Below are 23,106 nucleotides of genomic sequence, written 5' to 3'. Positions count from 1 at the left end.
TAGATAGATAGATAGATAGATAGATAGATAGATAGATAGATAGATAGATAGATAGATAGATAGATAGATAGATAGATAGATAGATAGATAGATAGATAGATAGATAGATAGATAGATAGATATCCTGTTAAATCTTGCTTTCTTCCAGCAGTGTCAATGTCCCAAGAACCTCCTATCACCACTGGATTTACCCTGGCTTTAACTTTTCTCCTTCTTTCGAATTCCTTCTTCAGTTCTTGATATTTCTCAAGCATCCTAGTTTTCTTTCTATCTACCATGTTTTTAGACTGTCACATAAGATATTTCTGTGTCTGTCCTACCAAATCATTTGCTGCTATGCATTTATATTTTACATTTCAACTTGGTCAGCACCAGTACAGTTGTCAGTTTGTGCATTGTTTATGATGCTCAAATTGTGTGCATATTATGTAGCTGGAGCTCCACAAACAAAGAAGAAGAGAAGACAATAAGTGACTGAAAGCTTGGAAATGGTACTCAGTTTCAGTTTCACCACAACAAATACGATTGCAATTTTTGAGGGTGGATCACATACCTATGCACACCTCTTCATAGGTGGGGTTTGGGGTGTAACCGCCAGAGTAGCCCACTTGAGTGGAATAGACCCCCTTTTGCACCCAGAACTTCCTCTCAGCTCCCCAGAAACAACCCATGCCTGTGTTAAAAAGAGAAAATAAATAAATATTCCTTTTATATAGCCACAGACCATAACTGATCCATAATTGAGAAAAAAAAAACATAATATTTCTAGCAGAATTGTATTGGCAGAAATGACAAGGACAACCTTGATTCTGAGAACATTTATAGTACATGTACACATTTTATGGAAATTGAAATTTATACTTTGCATGTTTACATTGCATGGAAAATCAAACCCATGACTTTGGAGTTGCTAGCACTATGCTCTACTGCTAGAACTGTTTGAACACAAAAACACAAAACAGCAACTTATTAAATTGCTGTTAATCAGACAGCAACTGAATAAGATGTCTCTTTTGAGATATGTTAAAGGAAAATTAATTTTTTTGTCACTATTTCGTTATCCACATATATGCTGTTTGTTTGTTTGTTTTTTCCAAGAATTGTTTAGCAGTTTTTGTCATAGCACAGTAGTTCAATGTGACCATGGGGCTGTCAAGCTCCAAAGGGACAAAAGCAACACCACGAAAGAAATATAGAAGTGGTCCATACGACTTCCAATTCCTAAAAACAAAACAAAAAATCTATTGTATGGCTTTAGAAGCCTTGGAATTTAGTGCATGAATCATAGTTTGCTTTTTGATATTTGTTATGCTTTGGAACTTCACAGAAAAAATAGAAATATTGTAAACATGGAAAAAATAACAGGCAAATAACAGCATAAAGGATTGAAATGACATGAGGGTGACTAAATATTCATTGAATTTTCATTTTGGAGTGAACTATCCCCTTAAAATTACGGTAACTACGATTCTGCAGTGTACATTACTATTTAAAAGTTTGGGTTAGCAAGGTGTTTTTAATAAATTAATGTTAATGTTAATTAATGTTTAAATAAATTACTACATTTAATGCATCAAGGATGCATTTAATTTAAACACCAAATCAGCAAATTAGAATGATTTCTGAAGGATCATGTGACACTAAAGACTGGAGTAATGACTGCTGAAAATCCAGCTTTGCCATCACAGAAAAAAAATTACATTTTATAACATTAAAATAGAAAACTTAAAATATATATAATAATAATCATATTTCAGAATATTACCGTTTTTAAGTGTATTTTTGTTCAAGTAAATGAAGCCTTGGTGAGCATAAGAGACTTATTTCAAAACACTAAAAAAATCTTACCAACCCCAAACTTTTGAATGCTAGTGTTTAAATGTTTATCTGACTTTTCCTCACCAAATTCTCTTTGCAGTGTTTTTTGTGCTCTGCTGGGACCGAGTCTCCTCTAGCACCTTCCCACTGGTATTAAATCAACCCCTAAAATTCAAAGCTCTGTTTTTTAGCTATGAATTTACAATCCCGTAAAACTAAAGACTCCATCACGCATTTACTTAGGGCCAATAAAACATATCAAGCACCATAAAACTAACACCCGCTGTAAGCATTTATTACCAAATAATACTTTCCCCACTATAACAGTCAAAATAAATTAGAGGGTAACTAGTATACCGTTATCTACCACAACATCCCATGGGCAGAAAGTAATTCAATTGTTTAAAAAAAAAAAATACGTACACGACTGTCGGCTTGACCAGATTTTTCTGATTTACAAGCTGCTGTGGAAAAGTGAGCATAAGGTGCATGATGGAGAATCTAGAATCTGGAGCTCAATTACAGAGGCCCACTGGGACGCCCAAAACACCAAGACTATAAAATGACGCTTTCACATGAGGGATGTCAATGTTCAGTAAATGAGGGTGAGTGCTGTGCGTGCCGTCTAGCAGTCAGAAAGCCACATTTTCCTGGAGTCAAAGGTAAGAGTTACCTTTCATCGCTCTCAGCAGGGGAAGGGGGGTTGTGAATTGCAAAGGCGCATACATACATTGAATATTATTTTATTTGTATACAAGGCCCTGTGATAAAACAGCCATTTAATTCCTGTCTGCCATGATGAATTACAGTTTAAATAAAGAAAAAAAAGGAAGCTGAACAAATTAATTTATTAAAGAGATCCTAATCAGCAGTCCACAATTAATCGCACAGCCCTCCCCTTTATTTTCCTCGTCCTTTTGCAGTTTTGGTTTTGCACTTCTTGAAGGGGTGCATGAGGGGGGAGTAATTACCTTCCACCACCGGTCTCCTTAGCTGGATCTACCCCCACGCCGCGATTACACACACACACACACACACACACACACACACACACACACACCTCTCCACACACATATCTCTCTCCGATCGGACCACTCACCGAATAAGAGCCCTGTGATAAAACAGCCATTTAATTCCTGTCTGCCATGATGAATTACAGTTTAAATAAAGAAAAAAAAGGAAGCTGAACAAATTAATTTATTAAAGAGATCCTAATCAGCAGTCCACAATTAATCGCACAGCCCTCCCCTTTATTTTCCTCGTCCTTTTGCAGTTTTGGTTTTGCACTTCTTGAAGGGGTGCATGAGGGGGGAGTAATTACCTTCCACTCCTTAGCTCCTTAGCTGGATCTACCCCCACGCCGCGATTACACACACACACACACACACACACACACACACACACACACACACACATACCTCTCTCAGCTCGGATCACTTACCGAATAAGACCATCTGCAATCCCTCTGGGAACGGTGGCACTGTCCTGTTACCATTCACGTCATGTTTAGCTGCAGGACACAGGGGAAACAATGGAGAGAGTGCCCTTATAAATCAACACAATGTCAAAAGGATTTCATAATGTGCTCTTCCCAACGCAGCTCACAGTAGGGAAGAAACTCCCAGGAGGATAGTGGCTCTATTCCTATGCAGCTCATTAAGTTCAACCCTTAAGTTTTGGGTTGATTCCTTTATCTTTCACTTTAGGAGCACCAGGAAGACAGCAAAAAGACAGGGAAGGTCAGAATGGATAGAAAGTCATTTTATCAAGGAAGGTCGAATGATGGTCATTCATTCCTATGCATTGTGGATTTTTTAGGAGGGGAGGGGAAACACCTGGCCGGATTAATGTATGTCAATGCGACGTTTTAACATGTGACAGGGATACAGATGGGCCGAGGCATGGAAAACCATTGCATGGATTAGAATAAATGGAGGTCACTGAGTTCAACATCTGGGCGCAGCCATGCCGGAGCTTCAACATGCACGTACTGTATGAGTATGTTGCCATGGCAGCAAGGCATGCCAATACGGCCAGACGGGTGGCAGACCTACATAAATAAACAAATAAGAATGAAAGAATGTTCAGTCTAATGCTGACTCTATTTTCTTTCATTTTATATCCTCCTTTTAGTTTATCATATCTATAAAATGTGTTTGCATCCAAAGTCAGTGGTGTGTTTCACAAAGGGCTTCCTGAAACGTGGCTGTGATTTAAAATAATAATAATAATAATAATAATAATAATAATAATAATCCTAGGTGAAACAGAGTGAAAACCTTCTTTTGGCACAGTAAACCTTTTCATTTTAGAATTAAAATGGCACTCGAACAATACAGTGAAAGAGAGGCTTTCTGTGGAGGCCACAGCTCTAATCTAATCTGTGTAAGTGGACTGAAGAGAAGCATTAGAACAGACTTCATTAAATCACTTTCACATTCAGACTGTCAGTGCTGATCTGTTTCAAACGCTCAACACTCTCTTACACCGTACAGTATACATTGAGCAAAAATTCCATGTAGTCTCTTAATTCAATATCAATCAGTATAAAAAGATAAACCTTTGGGTAGTAATAATTCTAAAAGACTTCGAATTATGTTTTTAAAAAAGTTATTTTATCCAAAAATGAAAAGTCTATCATCACCCTCATGCCATTTCAAACCTGTATAACTTCATTTCTTATATGCAACACAAAAGGTTTGTTTGTTTAGGGGGGGGGGGTTCTGGCTCTTCTTTTCAATATAATGGCAGTGAGTGAGGACAGTGAATCTGTGACCATAAAAGAATCATAAAGGTGGACTTATCTATATAATAGATCAATGGGTCCATATGATATGTATGACATACACACTATATGTATCAACTGACAAAACAGTGTTGTGAACCAGATCAACTAATTCATTGAAAAGTAGAATGGACCACTTGTTTAGCGCTTTTTTGGTCCTTTTTGAGCTTGAAAACCTAGGATATTATTAAAAATTATTAAAAATGTCTTCCATAAAAAAATTTAATAATAAATAATAAAAATCTTTTGTTACTAATTGATATCAAATCAACAACCCAGACTGTAAAAATAGCATGCAGATGACCTCACTACTCTACATTCTTTTTAAATGATTATTTAGCTTTTTCAAATTAAAGTAATTATATGCAAGTTTTTACTTTGAAATATCAGTTTCAACATCATTCCGTTGACACTGTATACTGACTTTTATAATAAGGCGAATGGTTTCTGTTTCTTTCTCACACTTCTCAACACTGTTGTTGTACGTTTGGTGAGCAGGTAGGAAATTCCACAACAACGGTGGATTGCTTTACGACAGCAACAAATGCACATGTACAGCTTATCCACTTACTTACTTGTCAACTGAAAAATACACAAAACTGCATGCAGCTGCTTCATTGTAAACTTTTTCTAGCCCAATCAAATAATCTGGGAAAAAGCAGTGAAAAGAGAACCAGTTTATTTGTCACACTTGAAATGGACAAGTCGCACACATTGCATTAGGGATACAGTATTCCAGTACAGTATGTTTGCATAATGCACATTGTAGTAAATTAGGTCATCCAGGTGTTCTATATGAATATAGAAAATCTGTAAACTATGCACAGTACACCACAGATCAGCCACCATACGTTTCTCAGGCCCGGTTTGCAATGCATATGCATAGAGTGGAGTAGTGTTACTGATCTGCAGTGTGTCATTCTGGAAAAAAGTAGCTTGCCTTACAATAAGGACTGGCAAGAGTTGAGGGTTGGGTCGGTGGCTGCACTTTTGCCTTTGAATGTGAGAGGAGTGACCAAGCCACTGCCCACGCTGAGCTACAGAGCTTTCTATTACCCTCTCACCACACTCCTGCTCTCTAATGGCCAGCACTCACCTTAGCTGTATTTCAGTGCTATAGTGTATGGTTACACCTCAACCCATTCCATCATGTTGCATCCAAAGCACTCAGCTCTCTCTGTGTGACCTCAGAGCACAGACCCAGATTGACAGGCGTTTGGAAGCAGAACTTGTGAAAAAAAATTAGATCACGAATATGAACTTACATGACCTTTGCAAATACTTGATAAGGATTTTTTTTAAATAATTCAAATTCAGAATGATTCACTAATGAATCATTCAGTCCTACATGGTTCAAATCATTCATTGAAAAGAGTGAAAAAAATGACATGCAAACAAGAACATTTATGTGATTAAATATTTTAAGGATAAATATATAGTACATAATATAACAGATAATAATTATATACTATACTATACTATATATATAAACGAACGCTATTGGCCATTTTAAAAAGGGGCGGGGCTGCTTGATATGTCCCGCCCTGTCTTCCTGTTTCAGTTAAAAGGACGTCAGCACATAGAGTAAAGTGTTTCTAAGCATTTCAGGGGGCCTTTAAGAAAAATAATTTAATTAATTAATTAATATAATTTCTATAAATTATATTAAAAAATCCAACAATTACTAAAAACAACAACTAAAAAATATTAAATAGTATAAAATTGCATCACATTCATGTGTATATGTATATACAATTAATAATATAAAAATAATGATTAAAAAGTAAAAATGTAAGAATAAATAAAATAAAATATTTTAAGAATAATATATTAAATGAAAAAATTATTTTGTAAGTTATTTTTTCTTACTATATATATATATATATATATATATATATATATATATATATATATATATATATATACATACACACACATTATATTATTATTATTATTATTATAGATTATTATTATGATATTTATATACATTTATACAAAATTACTTTTTTACAGTTAATGCTGACAGAAAAATGTTGACAGTAAGGCCTTAAACCTGCATTATAGCGCCGCTGAGAAAAGCTAGCATGCGTGTCTATGCCCGAACCCCTCATTATATCTAACCAAGAGACCGGGAGAGATCTGCCTACAGAATGACAGGGAAACCAGCACAGAGTCCTCTGTGTTCCTCCAGTTCATCCCTTGCTGCATAGTCTAAAAAAGCACAACCGCACCAAGGCCTTTTCTCCGCCGTGGCTAATGCCCACCTACCACATCCCTCTACTTTCATTATCTTAACGCAGAGCCGGTAATTGCTGCCTTTCTGGAACAACAGAAGCATATTCATTAATGGTCGGACACCCCCCCCCCCAGTCAGATAAACAATCTAAATGTAAATGTCAGCAGGCAAAGACAATGAGTCGAGACAGAATATTAATGGCTCAAATCTAAGCGTGGCACACTTTCCTCTCAGCCGAAGAGGTTGGGGGAGAAAGACACAACGGAGGGGGAGGGGGAATTATGAAGCATTCTCTCCATCCATCCGTCCCTCCCTCTCCGCATCTTCCATAAACCCCCCCTGTGTATCCAGTGCCATGTGCCAACGTATTCCCTGCCACCCCAGTCCTTTGATTAGCACGACAAACATCTTTTTGGTGCTGCCTAATTATCTTGTTTATTTATTTGCTTATTTATTCTCATGCAACCTTTTTTTTTTTGTGGATTTCATCTAATAATTAACACCTGCAGAAGAAACAGCATGAATTTGTTAATTACATTTTCTTTGCATATGCACACCTCAGGCGTTCTACTGACCGAAAGTTTGTGCAGAGACAACTTCGTATGTACAGTACATCTCGTTTCTGCTCAGTAGGTTTTTGACAATCATTTCTGAAAAGTTCTCCACAAAAAGACAGGCTCCCAAAACCATTTTCATGAATAACCAAACTTCACTGACATGTATATCTAACATAAGGATAGAGAACGATAGATTGCATGGGGTCTAATAAGCAAGACAGCGCCATGACAGTCCCACCCCTAAAGCAAACATTTCCGCTCTCCTAGACTGTTCTGTCCGGGTTTTGGATGAATAACTAGGCTGCCTAGGAGCCTTTTTCGTAAAGCCGAAAAAACTGTCGGAATAATGAGGCTAATCACAGGAAAATCTTTACCCGTGCTGACATTTGCACTCTCTGCCAGCCAATGCCATTCCTCCGCAGCGCTCTTCGAGTTAGTGCTGCTCTATTTCAGCACCGCACACCATAGCTATGAATATTCTATTAAATATGTAGAGCTCCTCAAAGAAAAGCCGACTTGAACTGTCAGACAAATATTAAGCAGTATTTAAGTCACCATAATTTATGATCACCAGTATCATTTGGCACTGTCACTTTAAGCTCATTTTGCCACACGTTTGGAATAAACAAACACAAGATTAAAGGAAATCCTCATAGTTATAAATTAACATTTTAAATGTAACATATTATATGTATATAATTAAATATAATTATATATATTATTTTTTTCTTTAAGATGCAGAATTGGCCCTTTCATGAATAATTTTTTTAAAATATATATATATATATATATATATATATATATACTTTTTTATATATAATTATAATTTGATATAAAAATTTGTTTTGTATCTGCAGTTTGACCCATTTTCACAATGCCCTTTTTATGATGCAAATACTTTTTCAAATAAATACATTCTAAACAGGCACAATCCAACAGGGGCTCAATTATTTTAAATATCATCTTTCAAAACTTCCATGATCTGAGATATGGCACAAAATCCATCACTGTGCAGGGATCAATGGGGTCTGATTCTGTTATATAATGAATGAACTTTTTAGGCCAGTGTTGACTGAATCTGCTCTCATCTGGACAGATTGTTAGATACAGCGGTGAGATGCCGTATTAATCTATAATAGATAGAGTATTGAGTGATCCACTGGCTGAAAATTCAAACTAGCAGCATAATATTCCCTCCCTCTTGCTTTGATGATCTTGCAGGCATGGCTACAATCATTTACAACCATGTTCATAGCTCTCAGTTTCCTTCATCAGGTCTCCATTGATCTATCCCAGCCCTACACCCACAGCCATATACTGGCTGAATACAATACTATACTACACACTCACATTAATATTCTACTCTTATCAAGTGAATCAACTACCTAAAAGTAATAACTTAATATTTATCACAGTGTAACAATTGTTCAGTTGAATTTTTTCAATTGGCTCTTATTGAATGGTTCTTTCTCTCATATGTAGCTCGTTGGAGATTCTGATTCATTCTAGTGAATCTGTTCATTTGATTCAAATGAATAGATTATTAAGTGATTCAAGCGCATACCAAGTTGTCAGCATGAAGCTCTTCTGAGAGGCAAGAGCTAGTGACAAAAAACTGCCAGGACAAATGTTTCTGGGCCGAGACACATTGATTACTCAGTGACTTTAATGAAGGAGGAAGATGTGGTTTAAACACCCAATAACATTTTGGGCAGTTTCCCAGCAGTGAAACTAGCCTGCCAGAAAGGACTGCCAGTAATAAGTCAATAGTATTCCCCTATGAATACCAAACAAACAAATACACTATTCGTTGATCGCTATTGCGATCAGAAGCTTGACATGTGATAGTTAAACACTGAAGCCTCAAGCTAAGCATACACAACATGACAGAAGCTCACTGGCCTTTCATGTTTTAAAGTCTGTGACAAGAAGTTCTTGATCATAACCATGGGTCACCGATGCTCTTCTACTGTGCAAATACAAAAACAAAAAAACACTATTTTGTACTACTACACAACTAATATGAATCATTAATGGAATCATTAATGGAAAACAATGATTTTTAGAACCACATGGTGTAGCTAAAATATTGTTGTCTCTTTTTTCTGTGCAAATCAGGCAAGTAAAGTAAAAATGACCACAAGCCAATATTGGTTCTTTACAATATATCAAGAAATATCTTGTAAATGATTGGCATCAGATTTTAAACATACATTATATATACAGTGGGTACGGAAAGTATTCAGACCCCCTTAAATTTTTCACTCTTTGTTATATTGCAGCCATTTGGTAAAATCATTTAAGTTAATTTTTTTCCTCATTAATGTACACACAGCACCCCATATTGACAGAAAAACACAGAATTGTTGACATTTTTGCAGATTTATTAAAAAAGAAAAACTGAAATATCACATGGTCCTAAGTATTCAGACCCTTTGCTGTGACACTCATATATTTAACTCAGGTGCTGTCCATTTCTTCTGATCATCCTTGAGATGGTTCTACACCTTCATTTGAGTCCAGCTGTGTTTGATTATACTGATTGGACTTGATTAGGAAAGCCACACACCTGTCTATATAAGACCTTACAGCTTACAGTGCATGTCAGAGCAAATGAGAATCATGAGGTCCATCCATATCCAATCCAAGCTCAGAAACAGAATTGTGGCAAGGCACAGATCCTGCCAAGGTTACAAAAAAAAAATTTCTGCTGCACTTAAGGTTCCCAAGAGCACAGTGGCCTCCATTCCTTAAATGGAAGACGTCTGGGATGACCAGAACCCTTCCTAGAGCTGGCCGTCCAGCCAAACTGAGCTATCGGGGGAGAAGAGCCTTGGTGAGAGAGGTAAAGAAGAACCCAAAGATCACTGTGGCTAAGCTCCAGAGATGCAGTCGGGAGATGGGAGAAAGTTGTAGAAAGTCAACCACCACTGCAGCCCTCCACCAGGCGGGGATTTATGGCAGAGTGGCCCGACGGAAGCCTCTCCTCAGTGCAAGACACATGAAAAAACACCTGAAGGACTCCAAGAGGGTGAGAAATAAGATTCTCTGGTCTGATGAGAACTTTTTGGCCTTAATTCTAAGCGGTATGTGTGGAGAAAACCAGGCACTGCTCATCACCTGTCCAATACAGTCCCAACAGTGAAGCATGGTGGTGGCAGCATCATGCTGGGGGGGTGTTTTTCAGCTGCAGGGACAGGACGACTGGTTACAATCGAGGGAAAGATGAATGCGGCCAAGCACAGGGATATCCTGGACGAAAACCTTCTCCAGAGTGCTCAGAACCTCAGACTGGGCCGAAGGTTTACCTTCCAACAAGACAATGACCCTAAGCACACAGCTAAAATAACGAAGGAGTGGCTTCACAACAACTCTGTGACTGTTCTTGAATGGCCCAGCCAGAGCCCTGACTTAAACCAAATTGAGCATCTCTGGAGAGACCTAAAAATGGCTGTCCACCAACGTTTACCATCCAACCTGACAGAACTGGAGAGGATCTGCAAGGAGGAATGGCAGAAGATCCCCAAATCCAGGTGTGAAAAACTTGTTGCATCTTTCCCAAAAAGACTCATGGCTGTATTAGATCAAAAGGGTGCTTCTACTAAATACTGAGCAAAGGGTCTGAATACTTAGGACCATGTGATATTTCAGTTTTTCTTTTTTATTAAATCTGCAAAAATGTCAACAATCCTGTGTTTTTCTGTCAATATGGGGTGCTGTGTGTACATTAATGAGGGGAAAAAATGTACTTAAATGATTTTAGCAAATGGCTGCAATATAACAAAGAGTGAAAAATTTAAGGGGGTCTGAATACTTTCCGTACCCACTGTATGTGTGTGTGTGTGTGTGTGCGCGCGTGTGTATATATAATATTTTATATACACATACACTCTACCAATCAAATGTTTGGGGTTTCATGAAAGAAATTAATAAAATAAAATAAATGAATAATTTTATTCAGTAAGGATGCATTCAACTGACAATGAAAGTACATTGACAGTGTTACAAAAAATTTTATATAGCAAATAAATGCAGTTCTTTTCAACTTTCAATATTCTTAAAGAATCATGAAAAAATGTATCATGCTTTCCACAAAAATATTAAGCAGCATAAGCAATATTTCTCTATATATATGTCAGACTCTGTTCCGTGTTTTGTGTGTGTTTTGCTCCCCATGTGTTTCCATGCCCTTATTTGGTTCTTCCTGTTCGAATTATGTTTATTGTTTCATTAGTTCCTGGTGTGTCTCGTCATCCCATCCTTTAGTCCTGTGTATTTATAGTGAGCCCTGTTCGAAGTTTGGTCGTCCGGTATTGTGAATGACTGTATATGTCAACCTCTCCTGCTATATGTGGTTTCCTTTTGTTTATTAAAGTTGGCAAAATTCTCCTACGTCTCCTTGCTCCGGTCATCCGGTGTCTGGAGAGCCTCTGATCTCGATCCGGAACCCCTCCACCTGCCGTTCCTCAATCAAGCCCACCGGCCGCGGCTCACTCAAGCCCGCCGACCACGCCTTTCACCCCGAACCTAAAGGGGAATCTAAGGAGGAGAAGGTGGTCGGCTCCAGCCCCAGAGCTCGCTCCAGTGTCGGCTCCAGCCCCAGAGCTCACTCCAGTGTGCGCTCCAGGCACCAAATCCAGCCCAAAGAGGGCTCCTGTCCCAGTGTTTAGCCCAGAGAGGGTTCCAGTTCCCGAGTTTAACCCAGAGAGGGCTCCTGTACCCGAGTCTAGCCCAGTGAGGGCTCCTGTACCCGAGTCTAGCCCAGTGAGGGCTCCTGTCCCCGAATCTAGACCAGAGAGGGCACCAGTCCCCGAGTTTAGCCCAGAGAGTGTTCCTGTCCCCGAGTTTAGCCCAGAGAGGGTTCCAGTCTCCAAGTTTAGCACAAAGAGGGCTCCAGTCCCCAAGTTTAGCCCAGAGAAGGCTTCAGTCCCCGAGTTTAGCACAAAAAGGGTTCCAGTTCCTATGTCAAGCCCAAGGAAGGCACTTTTTTTGGGGGGGGGGGGGGGGGGGGGGGGGGCCCCCCCGTGGGGGCGGGGGCCAGAGCGAGGGATTGGATCTTATTGGCCCGAGATCTTCCTCTCCACTCACTGCCGTCGCCAGCATTACCGGTTCCACCTCGCTCCACTTTTTAAGGAGGTTAAGATGGTAAATTTGACGTGCCCCACTCCTGTCCAATCGAATTACCTCATAATTAAGATCGCCCACCCGCCGTGTGACCTCAAAGGGTCCTTGCCACTTGGCGAGTAATTTAGTGCTAGAGATAGGGAGTAATACAAGCACAATTTTGCACTCTCCCGGTGCAAAATTGCGTACGCTGGTTCCCCGATTATACAGCCGGCTCTGCTTGTGGGGGGGGGGGGGGGGTAGTATGGGTCCTCCCGTAGTGGCCGGGCCGAGTGGCGAGGCCCAGCCATGGCGTCCTATGTTCGCAGCTGTAATGACTGGGCCGAGGGGCGAGGCCAGGGCCACGGAGGCCGTCACGCCATGGCCTCCAGAGTCTCCTGAACCGCCACGGCTTCCTGGGCTCCCTGCTCCGCCATGGCCTCCTGAGTTCCCTACTCCGCCATGGCCTTCTGAACGGTCTGCTTCGCCATGGCTTCCTAGTCTGCCTGCTCCGCCATGGCACCCCGAACTGCCTGCTCCGCCATGGCCCCTGAGCTCCCTGTGCTGCCATGGCACCCTGGACTGCCTGATCCACCCTGGAGGTATTCCCCATGTCCAAGTCCTGCACCAGCCTCCAGGGTGCCCACCCCCTATCCCAATTGGAATTGTTACGGCGTGGGACGCACTACAGGGGGGAGTAATGTCAGACTCTGTTCCGTGTTTTGTGTGTGTTTTGCTCCCCATGTGTTTCCATGCCCTTATTTGGTTCTTCCTGTTCCTGTTCTAATTAGGTTTGTTTCATTAGTTCCAGGTGTGTCTCATCATCCCATCCTTTAGTCCTGTGTATTTATAGTGAGCCCTGTTCTAAGTTTGGTCGTCCGGTATTTTGACTGTCTGTATATGTCAACCTCTCCTGCTACGTGTGTTTTCCTTTTGTTTATTAAAGTTGGCAAAAGTCTCCTCGCTCCTTCGCTCCACGCTCCAACACAGCAGTAGTGCATTGTGACAATATATATGTGTGTGTGCGTGTCTTATTTTAAATTGTAATAATATTTCACATTACTACTGTTTTATTGCATTTCTGATTAAATAATGACTTCTTATAAAAGACTTCTTTCAAAAACATTTTAAAAATCGCATCTTTCGTTTATATTTTTCATGAAATTTTGATTTAAAGTTAGGACTGGCAAAGTCTGGACCCACATTTCCATCATCTAAAATTCTATGCCATTACAGTCACCATAAAATAGACATGACTTCACAAGACAAAACTGTGACAAAATAAGAAAACCTGTGAAATTGACAGGGATGAAGGATGGATTGGAAATACTGAATAATGCTTGCTTAAGCAACTTCAAAGATCACTCCAGCAGAGACGTGTGTTGAAAGGAGAATGTAAAACAGACCAGCCACAGTGCAGCTCTAAGCGCTTTTGTTTTCCCATTCTGTGGTGAAGAGAGCCTGTGAAACGCGATTGGAAATGGTTGTGCAGAGGGGATCAGGCTATAGTGAGTGCTCTGTGTGCAAGGCGATATGCTATCTCAGCCGTGCACCTCTCCGCCCCCTTCCAATGGCTTCCTCCGTGCCCGCAGATTAGCAGGCCCATGAGGCCTGGGAGTCAGAGTGCACACGCAGCCAGACGACAGACCCACGACTAGGCAGCGCGTGCCTCGCCTCGCCCCTCCCCCCTCCAGAGTCTCTCTGCATCCCCTTCCACCCCCATCCTGACTGCCTCTATTCAGAGTGACAGTGACGAATGGGCATGCTAGGCTAATGGCGGTCTGCAACTGATTGGAGCAGCCTCCTTTCTTTTTAATAACAGACCCAGTGGCCATCATCAGCTGCATCATTTCTTCACAACGACCGTTAGTACCATTACGGCTATTGTGAGCCATAATAGCAGTTATCTTAGTGGAGTGAGAGCGCCTTGATGCAGAGAACAGCCATTACGATCTGAGAGTGCTACGCCGGAGACTTATGAGTGGCAAACACAAACAGCAGGTAAATGCTGAGAAAAATTAGGTGAAATTAGCTTGCCTAGCATTCTTCTTCAGCCAGGCTTCTGTAAACAGTTTAGAAAAGAAGCCGTTCAGAAAGGATCTCAAGAAGGCACTGAATGAGTTGTGAGCTGGCAAACAAGATAAAACCTTAGAAACATTCCTATGGTACTTCAGAATGCATTGGAGATGTTCCTTGTAATAGCATGGGAGGCTTGATTTCATTCACTTGTGTTGAAAGAAGGCAGCCACTCGATCCTCTTCCAACTCAATTCTGTGTGGGTTTGATACGCTTTTAGCTTGCAATTCACATTTATACACACACACACACACAACTCATACACATCTTTTAAACACTCTCCATCCTGATCCTTCTATCTAGACCAGGGTTCCTCAAATCTTACCCTGGAGATCCAATGCGCTCCAGAGTTTAGCTCCAACCCTGATCAAACTCAGCTAGCTATGATTTTCTAATGGTCCTGAAGACATTGATTAGCATGCTCAGGTGTGCTTGATTAGGGTTAGAGCTAAATTTAGCAGGAAAGTGGATCTCGTGGGCCAGATTTGAGGATCCCTGATCTAGACTCTTCATATACAGTATTTATACTTTTAATAGCAATAGGTTTTGAATAAAAAAGTTCCTTATCACTTGTTTCCTTCTGCACTTTTAAATCTTATCTTACATCTTTCAGTTTTATTCTATGAAAAGAGCTTCAAACTGGTTTGCTGCAGGAGGTTAATTACTTATTTTCGATTAAAAAAGGCCCTGTTGGAAAGCCAGTCGCCTTAAGTCCATGCACTTGTGCCCTTGTGCACATACTCTCCACTGTTTAAACCCCTATGGTATGCATTATGTTCTAACAGAAAGTTTTTGACATACCATAGGTCCAATAAAAATGTAACTGGCGATTTTGGGGAAACAAAATGGGAAAATGTTGGTAAACATAGCTCTATAACTCAAATAAAAATAACAATAATAATAAATAAATAAATAAAATAAACAATTGCAGTAATATAATTTTTGGCACGGTATGGCATATAACTCTCAATAAGGAAATGCATAAAAAATGATTTTATGTTACAGAATAGTCATATGGCGACAATGTATTTTCTCAATGTACAGACAGACAGACAGACAGACAGATAGACAGATATAGATAAACAAATCATGCTCATGCAGATTTATTTAACGTTACATCTTAGATTCAACATGCACATTTACTCTATACATAAACATATTCGGCCCAACAGCTAATTACAAATTTCAAAACATCCTGGAATGAAGAGAAGAGTGGATTGTTAGATGAGGACTGAACGAGCCATTAAAATACGTCACCAAGATGGCCAATTTGTCAGCATCAAGCATCTAAACAGATGAGGCTCTGTGGGTTTGTACTGCATTGATTCCACAGCGGGGGCCATAATAGGAAATGAGAATGTGGTCAAATACCACAAAACTTTTGGGCAGGGACCCAGCACTCAGGAGAGTCATCAGGGCTCATCTTAATTCAAAATAAACAAATGCTAGATTGATCTTCACTGACGGACCTTAGATTATTAGAACCGAGATTGAGCATGATGGAGCTTTTGTAAGGACACTTACAGTACATAAAAATGACTACTTTCTCATTTTATTCACTTAGCAATGGTTCTACAGTAGTTGCATTTAAATTGAACAAAAGAGTCCGTGGTGTAATAAATATGCAGTCACATTTACCTTTTTTTTAATTGTAGGCTAAATTTACCTTCATTTACCTTTCTTTTATTGTAGGCTAAATTTAATTTCAATAGAAATCCACGTGATTGTGAATTTCGTGTGAAGGCAAAATATTTTGTAACAAGTTCAAATTGGTCATGCGAATTCAGAGAAGTGCTTGGTTTGAAAGTCACTTCTGCGTGAGCAGTGATTTATACTTTGATACCTTTTCGAGAATTTTTTCCCCCACAAAATGATTGCTAATATGACCGCACCTTATAATGTCAAAACGGCGCCAGTTTCAGCCTGATGAGCTGAAACTGACTGACGAATGCCATGACTGACCAATCAGAATTCAGTATTCCTGAGAGCCATGTGATTGAAATAAATAAAAGCTAAATATAAAAAATAATGTTACAAAAAATAGGACAGACTTACCAAAAAGGACAGAACAATCTGGATACAAGCTCCACAACATATTAACTCCCTCACGCAGATGGATTTCTTATGATTGAGATAGATAAACTTAATTCTAAAGGCAACAATGGTGGGAAACAAAAAAGTCCCCATAAGAAATCATATCAAACAACTTAAAGCCAACACTAGCGCTGCCATTTCTGGCGGAATTATTGGGCTATGCTTTATTTATTGCTCTGTATATGTCTCTCAACTATACGCAATTTCCAACCAGTAGCAATAACTTATACACAGGAGGGTTCAAAAACATTTGACAGAAGTCAAGTTCTCTCAGAAAATATAGAGTTTTAAAACTCATGGAATAGATGATGTGCTTATTAAATACGATGAGAAGTCACACACCCTTGAACCCGCAACCCCTGTCCACGTCGATTGAGGACCCAATCTTTGTCTTTTTCCCTAAAAGTGCAATTTTAAACTCCAACAAGAGTTTAACAGCCTCCTCTCAAAAAATCTTTCTCTCAAGGTCACAAGTCTCCAGAAACGGCCACTATTGGTTTTTTTTTTTTTGACAGGGCCATAAATGCAGTCCACTCATTAAAGCACTGCTTAAGCTGCACAGGTGGTTAAACTCAATTGTTCAATTATAACAAACGAATACTGCAGAGATAGAGAGAGAGCTTACACAAATTAATCTGACCCTGAACATGCCCGGTAATTATGAAAACAAACCAAGATTACAAACCAAGGTCAAATTTACAAAATTACAAACCAAGATTACAAACCAAGGTAAAAGCAATACACAATAAATAAGGCATTTTGGGTTACTTTCTTTTCTTGGATAGAATTCAGCATTCGTCATACAGTGCTACAGAGTCACATTTCAGAGCTCAACAATAAGGAAGGACAAGGCCATAGCTTAGTTTTTTCTGAGCATGTATTTTATGTCTTCAAAGTACGCATAAAGATATATAATATACAATAACATTATTATTATTTTTAAATATGTTATTGTACATTAAACATGTAAAATGTGTAAAAATATATATTTATATAGTGTGTGTATATATATATATATATATATATAGAGAGAGAGAGAGAGAGAGAGAGAGCGCACCCTCACTAATTTAAGAAGCACCCTCAGTCATTTGATTCTGGAGCCAGGCCTGGCAGCACCCTGTACAGATGAATAGGGTAAAACTTTTGGATTGGATATCAGGTATTGGATATCACCATACTTTCCCCACTTGATTAATCATTAAGAAAATTGTTTTGCATTACAAGTTTAAACATGCCAATAAGACATTATCTAATTAAATATTCACTAATTTGCATACATTTCCAGAACAGAAATTTGAACACTGGATAAAAGCCAGGATTAAAATGCTTGTTTCATTTTGTTGACATTAAAGGTTTTTGCAGAGATGAATTTGAATATCTATTTTTATCACTCCGTAAATATGTAAATAGTGTCAAATAGTGAATATATAGTATGTATATACTGTATATTCACCATGTTTTTAGGAATACAATTTTATATAAATCAGAAAAATTATTATATAAATATATAAATATATATATATATATATATATATATATATATATATATATATATATATATATATATATATATGTATAAACATTACATATTTATGACTGGACATTTAAAATTATACAATTAAATACAAAATCACTGTAAATAAATAAATGTCTTAAAATCAAGGCTAAAATATATAATATATAATAACATAAAAAAATGTTTAAAGAAATATCTTTAAAAAATCTAAAATAATATATTATTATGATGATGATTACTACTACTACTACTACTATTTTAATTAATTTAAAAAAATATTTTTATTAAACAAAAATAAATACAATTAAAAATATATAGTTTTGTTTTGGTGCCAGTCAAAACAGGGCAGTTAGAAATCTGAACTTATGGCCCAAACAAGCAAGCAGGAAAAAAGTACTGTTTTACTGACCCTGAGTGATGTATAAGATGCATCTCTGTCAGACTCCAGCTCTCCTATTGTCAGTTAAATAAAGCACAATTTCTGTGGTTGAGTGTGGAGTGATTTGATTTTTCATGCAGTCATGACAAATTATTTATCAAATGGCACTTGGTCTGACTGATGTCTGGATGTTTTTGATCGACAAGCCTTGAGAGATAGGCGAGATGCAGCAGTGATGGTGCCACAGGAGTTCAGACTGTTACTGCTGTGCCTCTTGTTAAGGGTCCCTCCAGCTCCCTCAGGCCTTGCCCTTTGGGCCCTCTGCGGTCTCGCAGCCTCCCTGTGGATTTGACTCCAATCAATGCATGGGGAAACCCATTAAGAGCCACGACACCAAGAGTGGACGGGGGCCAAATGCACCCTTAACAAAAGCGAGAGTGGCCAACATCAGTTGAGTTAAAAAAGAGGTGTGTGTGTGTGTGTGTCTGCTGGGAGGGGAAAGGGACTGGGGGGGTCTTGCTCTCTTGTCTAGAAGGAACCTCACAATAATGTGGCCCTGCGGAGCCCACTTTGTCAATGGCTGCAAAGAAAAGGCTCTGAATGGACTCGGTGCACTGGTGCAATTAGCCATCTCTGGTGCCAAATATATCTCTCAGATTCTATCAAGACAACTTGCATCCTATTCAGTTTGTGCTCCCCACAAACAAGCTTTTGTGCCGCCTTGAGGTATATATGCTCTGTGAATAGGTGGCTTATTGCATTTGTCGGAGGTCTTAACTTGACCTCTTCAAAAAAGTACGTAAAGTAAAATTTTATTGGTTTTCAGCCAAATAAACTATTTGAATATATTTAAAAATGTAATTTATTCCTGTGATGGCAAAGCTGAATTTTCAGCATCCATTACTCCCGTCTTCAGTGTCACATGATCCTTCAGAAATCCTTCTAATATGCTGATTTGGTGCTCAAAAACATTTATTTTATTACCATTGTAAAAACAGTTGTACTTAACATTTTTATGAAAACCGTGAGACATTTTCAAGATTATTTGATGAATAGAACGTTCAAAAGAATAGCATTTTTGACAGAATTTTTTGTGAAGATGTAAAAGTCTTTACTGATCAATTTATGCATCCAAAAGTATTTCTTTCTTTCCAAAAAAATCAATTAATAAATAATTTAAAAATAAATTTTGAATGGTATCAGTTTGTATGAAAAGAACGACACTGCATGAGGCTGAATCTGTTTTGTAATTTACCTGTTCTTCTCCAAATCCCAACCACAAAATAAAAACATTTCTCATGAAGACGACAATTTAATTGACTGCTCTGAATTACTACTCCTTTCCATACCTGTATACTAAACAATTTCTAGCATAAATGCCACAGGAAGTACTGAATGTTTACAGCTTTTGTCATTGGCTAAAGCACCAGCTGAGCAATATGTGGGAATGCTAATGGCTAATAGCTAGCTTTCTCCAGTTATAGCTTTCTCCAGTCCGCATATGGTTTTAAAGTTACAATACATGTCCATTTATTAGCAAGTAGCAAAGCAACAAAGTAAGCCATATACTGTTACCACATATTCACTACTGAACCCTGTTGAAAAAAACAGCATATGCTGGTTAGGTATGTTTTGACGCTGGGATGCTGGTTTAAGCTGGTCCTTTGCTGGTTTATGCTGGTCCTTTGCTGGTTTCAACTGGTCCTTTGCTGGTTTATGCTGGTCCTTTTGCTGGTTTATGCTGGTTAAACCAGCTTAAACCAGCATCCCAGCGTCAAAACATACCTAACCAGCATATGCTGTTTTTTTCAACAGGGAATTGCTACAGCTCAATATATTGTGCACCAGTATGTACTTTAAACAACGTTTTATGTTAAAGGGCATATTTGCATACAAATATCTCACAAAAAGTAGATTAACAATACAGTCTATGTAATATATGCCTCAGAAACCTGCTAAATGTTATGTAGCCAAGCTAGATGGCTAATGGTAGCTGGTTAGACTGTTGATTCTTTGTTTTCTCATAATTCCTCATAAATACACGACTAGTAATCATGTCATTCTTTTTTACTATTATATCTCACCCTTACGAAAATTAACCATAGTTTTATTATAGTAAAAGTGAAGCAACCATGTTTTGTTTGGCATATTGATTACCATTTGTTTAACCACACTTTTACTACAAATACCATAAAACTATGGTTAGTGTAGAATAAGTAACCATGTTTTGTTTTATTGTAGTATAACCATGGTTAATTTTTTTAAGCGCAGTCCCTTCAGGTTTAAATGTTTTAATATGTTAGTAGCACCACATGTCTCTTTAGCAAGTGGCAAAATTACAAAGATAGAAAATGTTCCATAACATGTCTGTTGCCACAGTTTCACTGCTAACATTAAACACATTCCAACAACAGATAAGGAGAAAGTCGGTTTACTTTGAGCCCATGCTGTTCAAGTGCTAATAAATGGGTGCTAGTCTCTGCCCAGCAATCAGGAGCTCAATAAGTAATAACCATTCACCTTGGCTAGTTCCACACCATTACACCAGCACTGCTGATGACTCAGGAGACACTGCAGACACAGCAATCACTGACAGATTGTGGGAGGGGGAGAGAGGGAGGGATGGATGGAAGAGGGGTTGAAAGGAAAGGAGGATGAGGAGGAAAGGAGGAGAGTAGGCACAGCTTGAGAAAGAAGAATGACGACCTGGGAAAGAATACAAAAACGAAGGAAACCGAGAATGTTAGACTAATGGAGGACTGACAGTAAAATGATGAGACTCCATTACGACATTTCCGGATGAAGCTTTTCATAGAAGAAAACTGCTGCATCTTCTCACAGCTGCAATGTAATTGCAATGCTCATCAAAGGCCTATATTTTGGTTTCTTCATCCTGCATTTGCATTCAGATACATTCCTACGGCTATGTTCATCCATCCATCTCCTCCTCTGTCATTGTATCCTCCCGTAGGGTCAAGTAACATACAAAGCATTTTAAAGCAGATCAGTCCACTTGGCTGTTCAAGTGCTAATAAATGGGTGCTAGTCTCTGCCCAGCAATCAGGAGCTCAATAAGTAATAACCATTCACCTTGGCTAGTTCCACACCATTACACCAGCACTGCTGATGACTCAGGAGACACTGCAGACACAGCAATCACTGACAGATTGTGGGAGGGGGAGAGAGGGAGGGATGGATGGAAGAGGGGTTGAAAGGAAAGGAGGATGAGGAGGAAAGGAGGAGAGTAGGCACAGCTTGAGAAAGAAGAATGACGACCTGAGAAAGAATACAAAAACGAAGGAAACCGAGAATGTTAGACTAATGGAGGACTGACAGTAAAATGATGAGACTCCATTACGACATTTCCGGATGAAGCTTTTCATAGAAGAAACTTCTACACAGCTGCAATGTAATTGCAATGCTCATCAAAGGCCTATATTTTGGTTTCTTCATCCTGCATTTGCATTCAGATACATTCCTACGGCTATGTTCATCCATCCATCTCCTCCTCTGTCATTGTATCCTCCCGTAGGGTCAAGTAACATACAAAGCATTTTAAAGCAGATCAGTCCACTTGGTGACTATCTTGGTATCCCTTGGGCATCTTTTTCTAGTTATTTGAGCACAGCCCCAGTCTGCTTGAATGGGGAAGGACTGAAATCTCCAAAACTGTTAATAATAATACATTTTGCTTCTCAAATCAGACCATTTTTTCAAGCTGGTCCAGCTAATACTCTACAGCTGTATGCAACACAGACAAAACATTAAAAAAGAATGTTTGCACATAAATCTCTCATAAAATGGTTTGACTAACACAGTCTTCTGTCCTGTTCTGACATGTTTTTTAGTGAAACAAAATGTTTCGGTGGGAAAATATTTTAGGGATCTTATTTTAAAAGAAAAGTTACACAGACAGGAAACCTGATTTCTGCTCTGTTTTCCAGGAAAAGAAATCATGTTGATTAAAAATATAATTTTTTTTTAAAGAAATTAATACTTTTATTTAGCAAGGATGCATTACCATTTATATTTCTAACTAATGCTGTTCTTTTGAACTTTCTATTCATCAAAGAATCATGGTTTCTACAGCACAACTGTTCCCTTTCAGTCGGTCACTCTCGACGTCACGTCGGATGACCGATGAAATTGGGATCTCGCTTAGAGAGACCAATCCACTTCGAGTGTAAACTAAACGAGCCAATGCACATTGGCATGCGATTATTGCATCCAGCTGCTGCTGATCACAGCGTGAGTATAAGCAGGCAGCAGATGCAGCACATATTCAGCTTTTTGCTTCGGAGCCAAGCGGTTCTATCGTTCTGCTCCTGACCTCTACGTAGAGTAAAAAACTACAGTCAAGCACGCTCTTCGTGGGCTCTTGTGCTGGTGGTACGGCGCTTCAGCGGCGGTGGTTTTCCCGTGTCGAGTGGGTTGCACACAACAGGCTGCACTACCCCTGTGTGTGTTGCAGACGGCCATCTCCCCTGTGCGCTTCAGCACACTAAAAGAGCAATTTCCATCTAAAAGAGCTTCACGGGTGGA

The 23,106-nt window shown here is 38.9% G+C and overlaps 1 protein-coding gene across 1 annotated transcript in view; it reads right to left on the bottom strand.

Annotated features, from left to right (window-relative positions):
* Positions 1-23,106, bottom strand: part of LOC107598064 (mitochondrial peptide methionine sulfoxide reductase-like) — a 78,934-nt gene that overhangs the window by 34,290 nt on the left and 21,538 nt on the right. The window contains exons 2-3 of the mRNA XM_016289311.1: positions 3,260-3,328; positions 554-673 (exon numbers count right to left, since the gene is read on the bottom strand). Of these exons, the coding sequence (XP_016144797.1) occupies positions 554-673; positions 3,260-3,328 (189 nt within the window). The remainder of the gene's footprint in view (positions 1-553; positions 674-3,259; positions 3,329-23,106) is intronic.

Source organism: Sinocyclocheilus grahami, unplaced genomic scaffold, assembly GCF_001515645.1.
Source record: "Sinocyclocheilus grahami isolate Dianchi unplaced genomic scaffold, SAMN03320097.WGS_v1.1 scaffold244.1, whole genome shotgun sequence".
In the NCBI taxonomy this organism is placed as follows: Eukaryota; Metazoa; Chordata; class Actinopteri; order Cypriniformes; family Cyprinidae; genus Sinocyclocheilus; species Sinocyclocheilus grahami.
This window is presented reverse-complemented; position numbering and strand designations above follow the sequence as displayed.